Source organism: Rhododendron vialii, chromosome 2a (assembly GCF_030253575.1).
Source record: "Rhododendron vialii isolate Sample 1 chromosome 2a, ASM3025357v1".
Classification (NCBI taxonomy): domain Eukaryota; kingdom Viridiplantae; phylum Streptophyta; class Magnoliopsida; order Ericales; family Ericaceae; genus Rhododendron; species Rhododendron vialii.
The window spans coordinates 17829458-17846457 of record NC_080558.1 but is presented as its reverse complement, the minus strand read 5'-3'; the positions used below and the strand labels follow the sequence as shown (position 1 = coordinate 17846457).

Here is a 17000-nt window from a genome sequence, read left to right as displayed (position 1 = left end):
AACGTTTTCGCTAGATCAAAAGTCTTTTTCTCTCGAACAAACTCTCGGTTTCTCGGATTATCCATCTCAAAAATTCGGGTGGCGACTCTTCGAGCGCATCGGTCGGGGAGCCCACACATGTCAAAAAGAGTCAGTTGGTTCAATGCCGCCACGGAGGATGGAGTTCGCGGTGCGTTCAATGAATCCTTACAATGGTGTCGAAGTAGGTAAGTTTTGTTTCATGGGTTTGGGTGAAATGAATTCACAGATGGCTAAAATCTAAATATTTCCTGCACTCTTCGCTCTTGGAAGCAAACCTGGGCGCCACTCCATCCTGGACTTGGCATACTATTTTAGATGGGAGAGAAGTTCTGTTGGATGGAGTGCTAACGACAGGAGGGTGCGAGTGGCAACTAATCCGTGGATTCCAAAGAAGGGGAGATATAAACTGCTGGGGGTTATCAACGGAGGGAAGGGAGATGCGGGTCAGTGACTTGATTGATCGGGTAACGTGCCAGTGGAATGTTGACGTGGTGCAATCAGTTTTGCAGGCAGAAGACGCAAGGGTGGTGCAGGCTATTCCACTACCGTTTTTTGATGTTGAAGATTGATGGGTGTGGTACCACACAACAAATGGGATTTATTATACAGTCAGTTCAAGGTACGATTCGGCTCTTCTGATTTGAAAACGGGGCAGTGGAAGACATAGGAAGCAAGGGGAATCCAGAATGTGGAATGGTGACAAAAAGGTATTGAATAAAGTTTGGTCTCTCCGGATATATACCAAAATAAATTGAAACATTTTGTGTTTAAGTGTATCAATGGGATAATAGCGATTAAGGAGAATTTGTTTAGGAGGAAAGTTACACAGGATTTGATGTGCCTGATGTGTAGTGATGAGTGTGAAACTTTCCCCAATTTGTTCTTGAATTGCCATTTTGGAGGATGTCACCAATTGGGTGTATTCCGTATTTGTTTGAAAATTCTTCAATTTTTGCTTGGTTTGATTGCGTGATTGATCGCTGGAAAGGAAGAGAGGGAGAAGACACTATGCTTATTCTGATTCCGGTTATGTTATGGAGAATATGGAAGTGCTGGAATGAGGTGGTGCTCAACGGGGAAAGTCCAGATCCTCAACATGCGATCTATATGGCAGTTTGGAAGGCGAAGGAATTTTTTAAGGCAAGTGAAGGTAAAGAGGAGGCTCGGGGGCAGGTGGGGATGATTGTGGTAAATAGGTGGGTACTCCAAGCCATTGGATGGGTCAAGGTCAATTTTGATGGGGCATGGGTTAATCGAGACGGGGGAATGGAAGGGGGTGCAGGCTTTGTGATTTGGGATGGCAGTGGCAGGTTCATCACGGCTCGGTCAGTGAATTTGTGGGTTGTGCCATCTGCTCTTTGCACTGAAGCTTTGGCATGCCGAGGCGCTTTGTTCTTTGCTTCAGAACTACGAATGGAGTCCATTGTTGTGGAAGAGGATTCTTTACAGATTGTGCAAATAGCAGGAAAAAAAAACATTGCAACACAGATGTTGAGGTCCTCACTGAAGACATATGGCACGAAATGGAGAAGTTCCGAGTTTGTGAGTTTTTGTTTGTTCGGAGGTCGGCCAATGGTGTAGCTCACACATTAGCCGCCTCTGGTTTGAGAGGTTCAAAACATTTTGTATATAAATTCACGAAGTTTTGTATGAAGTTAATAACATTTGTATGAAGATTCACAACATTCGCCAAAAAATTCATATCATACAAATGTCATGAATTAATGACCAAATGTTATGAATTGATATACACAAGTTACGAATTCAAAACTTTCGTTATGAATTCTTATGTTAATTGTTATGAATTTTAGGCGAACGAGGTATTGGTGCATACTATATGGCGTACACCCCCAAATAGGGGTGTGTATTGTAGCATTTCCCAGAACAGAAACAAACACCATGACATGCTAAGGCTCTGTTTGATAAAGTTGCCAGTTTTTTGTTTACTTACTAAAAAACAAAAACAAAAAACATGTTTGGTGACCATAATAATTTTTGTTTATTTGTTTCTTATAGGCTGCCGAAAGAATTTTTAAAACAAATGAAAATGCAATTTTTGTGTTTCTAGAATTTCCGTAAACCAGTCATGATTGATACCCTCCAACACCTAAGCATCGATTACCATTTCCAAGAAGAGATTGAAGCACTTCTGCAAAAACAGTACTATATGGAATCCCTCATTAGTAATGGCTATTGCAAAATTGATCTTTAAGAGGTTTCTACTCGCTTTCGGCTACTAAGGCAAGAAGGTTACAATGTGCCAGCAGGTAGGTGTAATTTTTTTGTACTCTAAACTTTATTATTCAAGTGAGGCAACTGCAAAGCAAAAGTTTCTCTACTCTTTCATTTAGTCTTTTTCACCGTTGTGTCGCAGATGTGTTTAACAACTTCAAGAACAAGGAGGGAAGGTTCAAATCAGAACTAGGCACAGACATGAAGGGGTTGATGGCTTTGTATGAAGCATCGCATTTAGGCATAAAAGGAGAAGACATACTTGATCAAGCTGCGGATTATAGTTGCCTACTCCTTGATGGTTGGATGTTGAATCTTGGTCAACGTCAAGCTAGACTTGTCGACAGTACGCTGAGGCATCCCTATCACAAGAACCTGCAAGGTTCACGGCCTGAAACTTCGTTAGTGACTACAAGGGCATTAATGGATGGGTAGATGGATTGCAAGAACTAGCAACGATGGATTTTAAGATGGTTCAATCCATGAATCAAAGAGAAAAACTGCAATTTTCTGAGTAAGTCTGACTCTTGGCTTCTTTCTGTTCTCGTGTCGACAGGCAGAAAATGAGCCAAGCTTTTTGAGTGTTAAAGCTCGGCCCAATGAGAATTTTTTTGATTCCTTGTTCAGATTCAACTCGAGTTGAGCTCAAGTAATCAATCTCCACATCTTGTGTATGTGAAACTTGAGCTGGAGCCGAGTTCAAGTGAACTCGCATTATGATCAGAACTCAATCCAACCTCAACAGGATACATCAATTCTAGATAAAATTAAAAAAAATAGACAAATAGTAATGTAAGTTAACGTATCTACCAGAAAAAAAAAATTGGACTAATTTATCATAGTTCACGAGCCTACACGAGCTAAGATAGGATATAGACATGCTAGCGTAGATTCGTAAATGAGATTGCTCGTTAAACCAAACGAATAGTGCTACGACTCGCTTTTGACCAGCCAAACTTGACTTAATCAGCAGCTCGAGTCATTGGCAGACCTGAGAGTGGAGACACATGTTGATGGTTTTACCAAGAAATGTAACAGTTGTCTTAAGTGAGTTCACTTAAGGAAATTATAACTGCCTGATTATAATTTTGTCTTCTCAGATGGTGAAAGGACATGGGTTTGGCCAATGATTTGAAGTTTGCAAGAAATCAACCACTCAAATGGTACATGTGGCCTATGGCAGCCCTCACAAATCCGCGCTTCTCGCAGCAGCTAGAGAGTGGAACTCACAAAACCCATCTCTCTTATCTACATAATAGATGACATTTTTGATGTTTATGGGACACTAGAGGAACTCACTCTCTTCACAGAAGCTGTCAACAGGTATGCAAATACACATCACCATAACTACAGCCAATTCTGACCAATCTCTAGTGTTGATCCAATTGTTACTTCAAACAGTTGGGATCTTGCAGCGGTTGAGAATCTACCTTACTACATGAAGTCATGTTTTGAGAAGCACGGATTTGTGAGGGCTGCCATAGGCCACATGTACCATTTGAGTGGTTGATTTCTTGCAAACTTCAAATCATTGGCCAAACCCATGTCCTTCCACCATCTGAGAAGAGAAAATTGAAATCAGACAGCTATAATTTCCTCAGGTGAACACACTAAAGACAACTGTTACATTTCTTGGTAAAACCATCAACACACATGTCTCCACCCTTAGGCATGCAAACGAATCGAGCTGTTGATCAAGTCAAGCATGGCTTGTCAAAAGCGAGTTGTGGCACTATTCATTTTGTTTAACGAGCAATCTCGTTTACAAATCTAGGCTAGCACTTGTATATCCTATCTTTGCTCGTGTAGGCTCGTGAACTATGATAAATTAGTCCTTTTTTTTTTCTAGTAGATACGTTAACTTACATTACTATTTGCCTTTTTCTTTTCTTTTTTTATCTAGAATTGATATATTCCATTGAGCTCTGATCATAATGCGAGCTCACTTGAACTCGGCTCCAGCTTGACTTTCTCGTACACAAGGTGTGGAGCTTGATTACTTGAGCTCAACTAGAGCTCAATCTGAACTAGGAATCAAAAAAAATCTCATTGGGCCGAGCTCTAACACTCAAAAAAGCTTGGCTCATTTTCTTCCTCACTAGAATAGAATGAAGCCAAGAGTCAGACTTACTCAGAAAATTGCAGTATTTCTCTTTGATTCGTGGATTGAACCATCTTAAAATCCATCGTTGCTAGTTCTTGTAATCCATCTACCCATCCATTAATGCCCTTGTAGTCACCAACGAAGCTTCTGGCCGTGAACCTTGCCAAGTTCTTGTGATAGGGATGCCTCAGCGTACTATCGATAAGTCTAGCTTGACGTTGATCAAGATTCATCATCCAACCATCAAGGAGTAGGCAACTATAATCTGCAGCTTGATCAAGTATGTCGTCTCCTTTTATGCTTAAATGCGTTGCTTCATACAAAGCCATTAACCCCTTGATGTCTGTGCCTAGTTCAGATTTGAACCTTCCCTCCTTGTTCTTGAAGTTGTTAAACACATCTGCAACATAACGGGAAAAAGACTAAATAAAAGAGTAGAGAAACTTTTGCTTTTCAGTTGTTCCGCTTGAATAATGAAGTTTGGAGTACAAAAAAATTACACCTACCTGCTGGCACATTGTAACCTTCTTGCCTTAGTAGCCTAAAGCGAGTAGAAACCTCATAAAGATCAAATTCAGGATAACCATTACTAATGGGGGATTCCAAATACTGTTTTTGCAGAAGTGCTTCAATCTCTTCTTGGAAATGGTAGTCAATGCTTAGGCGTTTGAGGGTATCAATCATGACCAGACCTTCTAATGGATTTTCCCCTACTTTTCGTAGGACACTCCTAACTTCCTTCACCTTCTGTTCATGCTTTACGTAGAACTCGTCCTGCAACCATATATAGTCAGCTCTAGAAAATCAGGAGTTATTTCACAAGAAATGTCAAGGTTGTGTATGGATCGAGGATTTGTGGAGGGAATCGTAAATGTAGGAGATATCTAGAGAAATATCCCAATCCTCGACCAAAACACAGCCGTAACAATGAAGAGGAAAAAGAGAAAATAAACTTAACAGAGAAGCCGAGATTTCCAGTTTTATGAATGTCGTGTTTTGTGGGATTAGAAATACGTGTGAGGTCTTCGGAAAGGCTCCATTTTTGCGTAGTTGGCATAGGTGCAAATTGGGTGAAGCGATTCTTGCCAAGTTGTGGCATGGTGGTTGGACTTGGAGCAATATTCATATGGGAAGCAGCACATAAGCGATCAAAGCTTGCCATGAAATGAATGATGGTTTTATGAAGTACTTTTTGATAGATGAAACTATTTTCTCTTTGGGAGATTGATGGCATCAAAGTAGTGAAACGGAGGTCCTTATTTATAGAGTGTGTCGCCGCGGAACATTCTATACGGCCATGCTTTACACGTTCGGAATCCAGATTTGAACTGTTACAATCTTGAGCAAGACTTGTTTGGTTTTTTTTGGTTGATGCAAGGGTGGTGTTTACACTCATTTTTGGCCAAAAATCAGGAAATGGATTTACGGGTTAAAAGGTAGCCTCGAGGGTCGAGGCCCTAGCCTTGAAAGACCTTACGACCAGTTGCCCACGAATTCGGACCGGTTCTTGAGAAATGATGGGCCTTCCATATAGGCCTAAATCAGTCAAAGCCCTAAGGCTTGAATCAGTCCACCATGCCTGAGTATTTCGTCCAGGCCTAACCCAAATTCCTAGAAGTAACAAAGGCCTAAGAAATGGGCCCAAATTGGTAGAAGCCTTGGTTTTCTCACCAGGCTTGGGCTCAGAAGGCTTACATTGGGCAAAGGCCCATGATTTACCAACAAGTTCAGGCCCAATTGATGAAAGGCCCACTACTTTAAGAGCATCGTTAAAGCCTTTAATGAGCAATTAGGGGGCCTTAAGCTGCTCACAAGTAGCTCAAAGGCCTTAAGCTGCTCACAAGCAGCTCACAAGGAGCTCAAAGGCCTTAAGCTGCTCACAAGTAGCTCAAAGGCCTTACGCTGCTCACAAGCAGCTCAAAGGCCTTAAGCTGCTCACAAGTAGCTCAAAGGCCTTAAACTGCTCACAAGCAGCTCAAAGGCTTAGAATATTCCTAATAGGCAGGTCTGGGTAAGCTGCTCACAAGCAGCTCAAGGTCTGAACTGGTGGGACCCCATTCTTCAGCATGAAGCAAAGCTAGAGACAGGTGGCACACATGCAGCCCTTGGAGCTATTGGTGAATGATTCATGCAGACCTAAGCAAGCTGCTCACAAGCAGCTCATCCAGGTCTGGTTAATCCTTTGTTTCTGGATCCTTCTTCCGTGAAAGATGAACCTCAGAGGATTTAGAGGGCCCACAAGTATGCAAGGTCCAATAAAATGATAAGAAAGGCCTGGTGAAGTATTGGTCTACAGCTATGGTGGGCCCGGAATGGCCTGGATACTGCAGAAACTGAAATTTTCTTTACCCTTTTTCAAAGTTATATGTAGAAAAGAAGGATTTTTCAGGCCTTTGCCCTTTTCTTGGAGTAAAAGGCACGTTTTGTTCAGAGAGTAGCCCCTCATTGGAGCATTTCGAAGCTGCTCAAGCTCAAGCCTCTGATAGAAGGCCATGTGGCAGCCATGCATTGGAGCATTTTGAAGCAGCTCAAGGCCTGTAGCTCCTATAAATCACAGTTCTGAAGGCCTTGGCAAAGGTCCCCGACCATCAAGCCCACGGCTTATGCATATTTATTTTTCCTTTATCTTTTATCTTTAGGTCCACGACCATCAAAGCCCATGGCTTATCCAAATTTCATTTCATTTATCTTTTAACTATTTTTATCTTTCGGTCCCCGACCATCAAGCCCACGGCTTATGCATATTTACATTTCAATTATCTTTTATCTTTAGGTCCCCGACCAATCAAGCCCACGGCTTACCCAATTTATCTTTCAATTATCTTTAGTTTCCCGTTCAATCTAGCCAAGCCTAGATTTTATTTCATTTCCTTGTAATCAGACTTTATTAAACCGTTAATGAAGTCCTTTTATTTCTGTTTTAGGCCTTGCTCTACCTTTCTTTCCATTTTTTCACACAATTAGGAAATTTTAAGTCCTTAGCCCGCAAAGGCAAGCCCACGGCTTATCTAAATTGCATTTCAATTATCTTTCAATTATCTTTAGTTTCCCGTTCAATCTAGCCAAGCCTAGATTTTATTTCATTTCCTTGCAATCAGACTTTATTAAACCGTTAATGAAGTCCTTTTATTTCTGTTTTAGGCCTTGCTCTACCTTTCTTTCCATTTTTCACACGATTAGGAAATTTTAAGTCCTTAGCACGCAAAGGCAAACCACGAACCTCCTCACGGTCTCCACCCTTAGGCCGTGCACTTTCGTCCAGTTAGAAGTCAGATTAAGGCAAACCACGAACCTCCTCACGAATTTGGGCAGCAATCCTGCCCTGGCACGCCCGCATCAGGCCTAGAACTGCACTACTCGCTGTTCCTAGGCCAATTGTTACTTTTTGGAAACAATCAGGTGGTTACCATAAAATTGGTATCACATGAATTTGTCATATGATCGTTCCTATTAGTACAAAGTATAAGCCATGGGACACTATGTCCAGTGTGTAAGAGTCCACGAGATAATCAAATCAACAACTGAACCAATAAGATAAATAAGCCCATCAAAGGGATCACAATCACTATAAGCCCAACTCAACTACAAGCCTCATTAAGGGGGAAACAACCCCAACAAATACAAAGGAAAGAACACTCACACGCAGGTGAAAAGACTCAAACTCATGATCTCTTAGTGAGATGCAGGAGTCATGGCCAACTGAGCTAGTCCCAGTTGATTATATTCGGGTCTTCAGATGATACAAATTAATTGTACACTAGAAAATATCTTATGGCAGACATTGAATCAAGTAGGCACGACTTATAAACTCAAGCAAAAATATGTGCGCGAGCGGCGCAGTGTCTATCTCAAATATCTCAAGGAGTTTGGCCTAGTGGCCATGTGACAGCAACCAAAGGTCTATAAAAAATATCTCAAAAAATCTGATGTTTTGGACTTTATCTTCGATATTTCAAAAAATATTTAGATAAAATTCATAAGTTTTTACTTTTCTGGTTTGTCTTGACGTAACGAATCATTTATCCACAAAAGTTAGGCGCAAACTAGCAAACGCGAAAAAAATTTAAATAAAATCTTAGCCAAACTTAACTGTGAGTATCCGTACTAATTTATATGTGCACACCTTTAACAAATTTTTGGACCCTGAAGTTAGTGATCGGATAAAGTTCCAATGATCCTAAGTATTTTTTGCTTGTCAGTTAGAGTTGACCTAGCAAAACCAAGCAGATCTCAAAGTTAACCTTCTTAGTTGCCGTCTTGTTCTCACCCAAAGTTTGCATGGAGTCTGGCCTTGGTTAATCGTGAGATTCCAAACAATTAGTGTTGGAAAAACGGTGCTGCAAATGCTGAACTGTTGACGAAATCTCCACCAAATCTGAAACACGCTTCGAGTCACGACTATGTCGCTTTCCTAAAGACAGTATTTGCCCCCACCAAATGGTATGCAAAGGGTTACAGCAAATCTGCCTTCAAGATAAATCGAAGCCCGAACTCGAAGTTCTTTCCGTTTGCGTTTGCACTAATGAAACGGACAGAATATCTGCAACTGAACGGATATAAGAATCGAGAACCACTGAATTCTGTTTTCTGCAGCAAAACAGAATGCAAAATGAATGCTAGGATATATAGAGAGAGATGTGGGAGAAATTCCGAATTATGTGTATGAGCATTGGATTCTGCTAAGTAGTGGTCTATTTATAGGTCACTACGCACCCATTGAGAATGAGTATACACCCGATCTAGTCTGACCGTTGGATCAGATCCTACGGTCTAGATAGATCAGTCACACCCAGTCACACCGAATTGGTGTGCTGTTTCACTCACACCCAATCGGATTTGATCCAATCCGTTGGATCGAGCCCATTCGCGGCCGACGATTGCGATCGCAACTCCACGAACCAGCTCACCCGTACGCACGAGTCGCACCCAATCGGAACCGCCCCGTGTGACTCACCTGCCACGTGTGTGACACGCGGTATCCACGTCAGCGCCACCTTACTGCCAACTCGCAATAAGAAATGGCGCCTAGCGCTGACATGCTAAGTGCGCCGCTAAAGCGCCACAATGCACCACAGCCCATGCCACACAGCCCACGCCGCGCGCGCGTGTGAGTGTGTACTGGTGCGACCAGCTCCTCTGGTATGGTGCGAAGCACCATAGGGCTGCACCACACTAAAACATTGTTTAATCATATTAGGAATGTTCCCTAATATATACCACTCTAACATCTCTCAACTAACCAATGTGGGACAAAGCTCACAAAGAGGAAAAACAAGCATTCTAAGGAAACATGGAAAGTTTACAAAACCAAAACGACGACTCTTTTATTTTGAAAATCTCTAACAATTAGTCGCGGATCACATGCAGAATTTGTTCCCCGCTTTGACCCTATATCCGAAACGTGTTTGGTATGAATCATGATCTTATTATGTGATTCCCCCCACTAACTTGTCGTGTGATGGGAAATGAAACTCATGGTCGTCCCATTTTGATGATTTAAACTGTCTATTCTAAAGTTCTCGACCTATCGATTAGACATGTAAGAAATTAGGTTTCATTGGGCATCTATAGTCATCTCAACAAACCATCTGTCTTTGATTGTGTTTCTCCACAAAATGCATCAAAACCAAATTGGCTTGGAATGCGGGCGTGCCAGGACAGGTCTGTTGTCCGAGTTGTTTTCAAGACCTAGAGGCCTCAAAATCTAACTTCTTTCGAGTGATTGTGCTTGGCCCAAAGGGTAAGGCCTCGTGATGGTTCGTCGGTTTGCCTTGTCGGGATAAGGACTTAGTATTTCCTAACCGTGTGAAAAATGGAAAGAAAAGTAGAACAATACCTAAAACAGAATTAAAAGGACTTTATTAACGGTTTAACAAAGTCTGGTTACAAGATAATGAAATAAAATCTAAGCTTGGCTAAATTGAACGGGAAAGTATAAATAAATTGGATAAGCCGTGGGCTTGATGGTCGTGGACCGAAAGATAGAAGATAATTAAAAAATAAATTTGCATAAGCCGGGGGCTTGATAGTCGGGGACCATTGCCAAGGCCTTCAATTCTGGTATTTATAAGCAATGCTTCCGGGCCTTGAGCTACTTGAGCTGCTTCCACAGGCCTTCATGCATGGCTGCCATGTGGCCTTCTAGCAGAGGCTTAGGCTTGAGCAGATTCGAAATGCTCCAATGAGGGGTTGTTCTTTGACCAAAACGTGCTCTTCACTCCAAAAAAATGGCCAAGGCTTGAAAAATCCTCATTTTCTGCATAAAACTTTGTAAAAGAGCAAAAGGAATTTCAACATCCAGGCCTTTGAGCTGCTTCAACACTCAAGCTACTGCTTGATTGGACATCCTCTGGGCCCACCACTGCTGAAGACCAATACTTCTCTAGGCCTTCCTACCATTTTATTGGTCCTCTATCTCTTGTGGGCCCTTAAATCCTCTAATCTTGATTCCTTATGAAAGAAGAATCGAGAAACAAAAGATTAACCAGACCTGAGTGAGCTGCTTGTGTGCAGCTTGCTTAGGTCTGCATGAGTCATTCACCAACAGCTCTAAGGGCTGCATGAACGCCACCTGTCCCTAGCCTTGCATCATGCTGAAGAATGGGGTCCCACCAGTTCAGACCTTAAGCTGCTTGTAAGCAACTTACCTAGATCTGCCAAACAAGAACATTCTAGGCCTTTGAGCTACTTGTGAGCAACTTGAGGCCTTTGAGCTGCTTGTGAGCATGGATGTTTAACAAAAAGGGATATTTAGGCTCACCAAGGCCAAAAACGCAGGCCTGGTTGAGCTGCTTGTGAGCAGCTTATGTGATGTTAGATAGAACCTTCTAGGCCTTTGAGCTGCTTGTCCAGGCCTAAGCTGCTTGTGAGCTACTTGGGATGTCTCCATGCATGGTTGCCATGTGTCCCAAGCCTTGCTTCATGCTGAAGGGTAGTAAAGACTCAGACCTTGAGCTGCTTGTGAGCAGCTTGAGACCTTTTCCCTGCCAACTGAAGGCCATAGGTGACGTTTTCTTTAAGAAGTAGGCCCATCTATTACTTGGGCCTGAACTTGAGGAGCATCATAGGCCTCTTCTCTTTGTAAGCCATGCAAGCCCAAGTTTGGAAAGAAAACTTGGGCTTTAACTGATTTAGGCCCACTTAGAAGGCCGTATTATTTCTAAGAACTGGTCTAGGCCTGGATAAAACACTCAGATCTAGTGGGTCAATCCAAGTATCTTGGGCTTGGGCTTGTGATAATGAAATCTTAGGCATAATTTGGCCCAGGCCTTTGAAAACTCAACTCGATCAGTGGCGTTCAAATCGGCCCGATTTCATGGATGACCGATCAAGAGGCTTTTTAACGCCTAAGACCTTCATTCAAGGCCTTCTTCTAACCAACAAATTGATTTTCTGAATTTTGGCCAAAAATGGGTGTAAACAGATAGAAATTGTTAAATTTTTTGGAGGGTTTCAACCTAAAATCAATTGGCAATAGGTGGAACAGCTTCTAGATTTTATTAATCAAACTTGGGTGACTTATATGAACGATGTGAGATAAAGTTGTGGTGCCTTTTTGGACCTCTCAATAACGTGAGCTTATGATTGCTAGTATGGCATTGGGTTAGACTTTATCTCATATCGCTCATTTAAGCCACCCAAGTTTAGTTAATAAAATCTAGAGACTACTCCACCTATTGCCAATTAATTTCAGGTTGAAACCCTCCAAAAAATCTAACAGAAATAAACCTCCATATTAGAACATTTGTTTCACTTTTGATTGTTCAATTAACATTATCTTTTATGTGGACCTACAAAATGAAATGTTCGAATCATTAAAATGTTACGGTGTGAATCTGAACAGTTCATTTCACTCTCACATACATTTACATTTTCATGAAAAGTTGTCATGCATCCTATCAAACCTCACTATTTCGCTTTGCCAGATTATACAGGACCATATATATGGGTACTTGGTTGTTGGCCCCCAGTTTTTAGAATTTCTCGGAAAGTATGGATTTGTGGAGTAACTTCACTCATGCCCTACCAATGACATTGACCTGTGTTTGAGTAAGCAATCCAAACCACACCACCACCACACACACCCAACAACACACACACACCACCACCACCACCACCCCCCCAAACAAAACAAAAAAAGAGAGAGAAAACAATCATCGTACTAAACGTGGTTCAGAAAACAATCATCGTACTAAACGTGGAACACATTAAAATCTGAGAGACGCCTGTACTAAACGTGGTTCAGAAAACAATCATCGTACTAAACGTGGAACACATTGAAATCTGAGTGCCTGTTCCAATTTCTTAAAATAAGAACTTTTAGAAAATGAAGGTAATTTCAAACTCAAAAATCATGTGTTTACGCAAATAATTTTCCTACCAATATGGATCTTATTTGATAGATCTCATTGAGATTTTTAAACGGTGCAAAATAAATTGAAATATTATTTTTCATTTTTGTTATATTTAAGTTTGAAATTACCTTCTTTTTAAAAAAGAAGGTTTAGAAAGAAAGCGGAACAGGGCCAATCCTCATGTTAGCTACATAGGCCATCTACCTTTGTCGACAGGAAAGGAATCAGCAGCGGAACTATGTTTTTTCCTTTAATCGGCAGCGGAACTATGTTGGGTCGGGCCGGAGTTGGCCCCCAACATAGTTCAATGTAATATCCAATTTCAAGTATTATTGATAATATTTGTTTATTTAATACTTATAACTGTAACTATTTTTGTTTGATACAATAAAAAAACCCGTTGTTTATGTTAAATTCACATTTTTAACTTTCTTTCACAAATAAAAGGGAACCAATCATCTGAGTGTTACAAAAGCTCTCGGTTTCCTAGTGGTAGCACTCTTGTGGTATCCCCTATTTAAGGGGTTTTTTTTTTTTTTTGATCAGCCCATTTAAGGGGTTCGATCCATGCTCTGCCGTACCCTCGGTCTCTCTCCAAGCACGTGTGTTTAGTCTAAAAAATTTATTACTGGAGTAGAACAAAATGGCTCATATACTCTTACCGGGCTAGAAAATATATCGTTTCAATGTATAAAGATATTATATTATATTGGAAAGTAAAAAGCTCCATGATACAATACGTCATGTTTAGCCAAAAATGTCTCCTAAGTCAATCCCCTTTAACCTAATATCCTGGCAGAAATAGGAAACTGGGGTGGACAACCACCTACTTTGATCTAAGGCTACCTCGAATCTAAGGCTATATATCCTAATATGGAATTAGCCCAACGAGTTTAACAGCTACTCCAATAGTTGGATTCAACTAGTCAGACATTTTACCCCTCAATTAGTAAACTATGCAGCTATCGACGATAAATATGTATTGAAAATTACTATGCTCAAGCTTAAGGCAGGACAACTCTTCCTTTTTTATCAGCGACTACTTTAGATAGAAAGCCTCACATCTGAGATATACTAGTAGCCTTATTTTTTTTAAGGCTTGATAACAATCTACCTTTTGTAATCTAACGCGCAGATGATATCTAGGCTTTTATAGGGTGGGCCTCAAGGGAAGAACTCTGATAGGGTGGCATCGAAAATCCTATGGCCACCGAACGTGGGATTACCAATCTCACACCAATGGCGACGCTGGGTTCACTATGGGTCTAGCACGGAAAATTAGATCCATTCAGTAATTTTTTAAAAATACAAGTGGCTCCGTGAAAAATCAACTCAATTTGATATGTGCTCGATCCAATCTTTTATTTTTCATTCAGATTTCAGGATCCTAACGCAAATTTAACAAATGCGAAAAAGCTCGATAAAGACCACCACAACAACAACAAAACCAAACCGGGCCGAATTATTGACGAATCCGGGATTCGGCCCCTTGGGGACAGAGTATGGATGCTGCCCCATGCCACGTCGTCGTTTTGGCCTCAAAACCCGGAGTACTGACTTTGCCAATTGCCCCAGACCCCAATCCTTGTTGGGCTGCAAATTGGAACTCCCTCTGTTTCAAATTGATGATCCCATTCAGTCTCCGATGCAAATTTTAAAGATTTTGTTCAATCAATCTTTTCACCCCGAGTTCTTCATATTCTTTACTTTTTGTTATCGTATCCCATTTAACCACGTGGATTATTTTCTTATCAATGGAATCCCCCCAAAAAAAACTGTCTTTGCAATTTTTCAAGTATCCTTACAATAGAAATTGACATCTTAAAGATAGACATAAAATAGATAGGCAGATTATTAGTATTTGAATTGATAAATGTCAACTTACCACCTGAGGAGATAAATCTCCTCTTCCATACTGCCAATCTTTTCTCCACCCTATCTACCACAAGTTGCCGAGTTTGAATTTTCTTAAGATTAGCACCAAGTGGGAGCCCAAGGTAATTCAATGGGAGAGATCCCACACGACACCCCATCACCTGAGCTAATATTTTCACATCCTGATCTAGACATTTAACCCCACACAATACACTCTTTACCCCACGCAACACACTTTGAGAAATTGATTTTCAGACCAGACATGAGTTGAAAAATCCTAAGAATCCTTTTCAAAACTACCATTTCCTCCATCTTGTTTTGGCAAAAAATCATTGTATCATCCGCAAATTGTAAATGAGAAACAACCGCCCCAATCGTTCCCACCTGAACTCCATTAATCAACCTAATTAATCTAGCTCTTTCTAGCAAAATATTTAAGGCTTCCACAACCAAATTGAAAAGGAAGGGGGATAATGAGTCCCCTTGTCTAAGATCTTTGTGAGTTTTAAACTCCTTTGTAGCAGATCCATTGACAAGAATTGACATCGAAACCATTGAAACCGTTGAAATACATTCTTTAAATTGGGTACTCCCTCAGTTTCAAATTGATGATCCTATTCAGTCTCCAATGCAAATTTAAAGATTTTGTTCAATCAATCTTTTCACCCCTAGTCCTCCATATTCTTTACTTTTTGTTATCGTATCCCATTTAACCAAGTGAATCCTTTTCTTATCAATGGAATCCCCCCCAAAAAAACTGCCTTTGCAATTTTTCAAGTGTCCTTGCAACAGAAATTGGCATCTTAAAGATAGACATGAAATAGATTGTCAGATTATTAGTATTTGAATTGATAAGTGTCAACTTACCACTTGAGGAGATAAATCTACAATGTCTTTAAAGATTTTAAAAACTTTGTATAATAGAACTAATTGAGATTTATTATATAAGATCCATATTGCACATAAAATTCATTATAGATTGAAACATATTAGCAATTTAAAATTTGCATTGGAGACCAAACAAGACCATCAATTTAGAACGGAGGGAGTATGTATTTTCTTTTTAAAAATGGTTTCCGCTTTATTTTGTGAATGATTGGCTATGTATTTTCTTTTTAAAAAGAGTTTCCAGTTCATTTTTTCTAGTACACAAAATAGAAATGCAGGTATGATATCACGTCACTTCCGCTAAAGAGTATTGTTTAGTCATAATATCACATCACTCCACTATCTATAAGCGTGCATAGCATGAGTGGTATTTGGAGTACATTTAGCCCCAATAAGGAACTATGGGAACTTGAACTTAGGCCTTATCCAATCAAATTCAAGTTTCTAACCATTGAACCAATCCCTCATTGGTAAAAAAAAAGTTTTTCAGTTCATGGATGTGAATAAGTGATCTCCTTCAGAAGCACCAATTATCTGGAGGGGTTCTTACCGGTCGGCCCAGTTTTGCGTCCGCATACCCGTCCAAACCCACCACACATTAAACCCTTTCTGCCCAAGCTCCGTTTCCAGTGAAGCGCCCAAAATACCCCCACCTTCAGCGCTCTTCTCAGTCCTCACAGACCTGCAACCCAATCGCTGCCGCGAATGCGATCTCCTTCTACCGTTGTAACCCCACCTCCAAGATCTCCACCATGCCCAACCCGAAGTCCGCCATCAGCTCCACCAACGTCTTCATTATCCCTGCTTCCGATGGACAGAGAGAGACGAAGAGAGAATCGCGATGGCGAAAGTCTAAAGCTTTCTTTCTTGTTCGATCGAAACGGTGGTGGTATTCGTCGGCGATGTTGTTCGATCGAGACTGGTGTATATGTATATATAAGTACCAGTAGATGGGGTTGGAGTGGTGTGGAGAGAGATCTAGACGAACATCTTATCTGTATTGAAATTTGTCGAGCGAAAGGCCAGGGGAACATTTCACGAAAAAAGAATTCACAACTTTTTGTTTTTTTATGGTGTGAATTCTATTTTTTGAAAGGTGTGAATTCTTAATTTGGCGACGTGAATTCTGTCTTTTTTGAAGGTGTGAATTTTTAATTTGGAGATGTGAATTTTGTCATTTTCGAAGATTTGAATTCTTCATTTGAGTGTGAATTCTGTACTAGGACCGGAATCCTTGTTGTTTTGTTGTGCAGATCAGATGTGAATTCTGGATTTAGATGTGTGAATTTGTAGACCGAGCTATTTTGGGGTCTGAATTCTGCAAATATCTATGAATTGTGCGGGTGTAAATTCACAAACCAAAAAATTCACACTTCCAGAATTCATACCAAGAATACACACCCCCAAAAAATTCACATATCTTTTTAAAATTCACACCCCCAGAATTCAGTTATTTACAAAATTCGCAAATCATTTCAGAATTCACACATTTTTTCAAAAATTCACACCCTTGAAAAAAATAAAAT

At 40.6% G+C, this 17000-nt stretch overlaps 1 protein-coding gene and 1 pseudogene across 1 annotated transcript; one reads left to right on the top strand and one right to left on the bottom strand.

The window, feature by feature from the left end:
- The first annotated feature begins 924 nt into the window (after positions 1-924).
- LOC131317237 (probable terpene synthase 13) lies at positions 925-3700 on the top strand (annotated as a pseudogene).
- Positions 3701-3705: 5 nt separating this feature from the next.
- On the bottom strand, positions 3706-5608 carry LOC131317236 ((3S,6E)-nerolidol synthase 2, chloroplastic/mitochondrial-like; the record flags this gene model as incomplete). The annotated part of the gene is made up of 4 exons (XM_058346800.1): positions 5316-5608; positions 4864-5131; positions 4385-4757; positions 3706-3811 (listed from the first exon to the last, which is right to left on the bottom strand). Coding segments are annotated over exons 1-4 (1023 nt in total), but the record flags the coding sequence as incomplete, so codon positions are not given.
- Positions 5609-17000: the final 11392 nt, after the last annotated feature.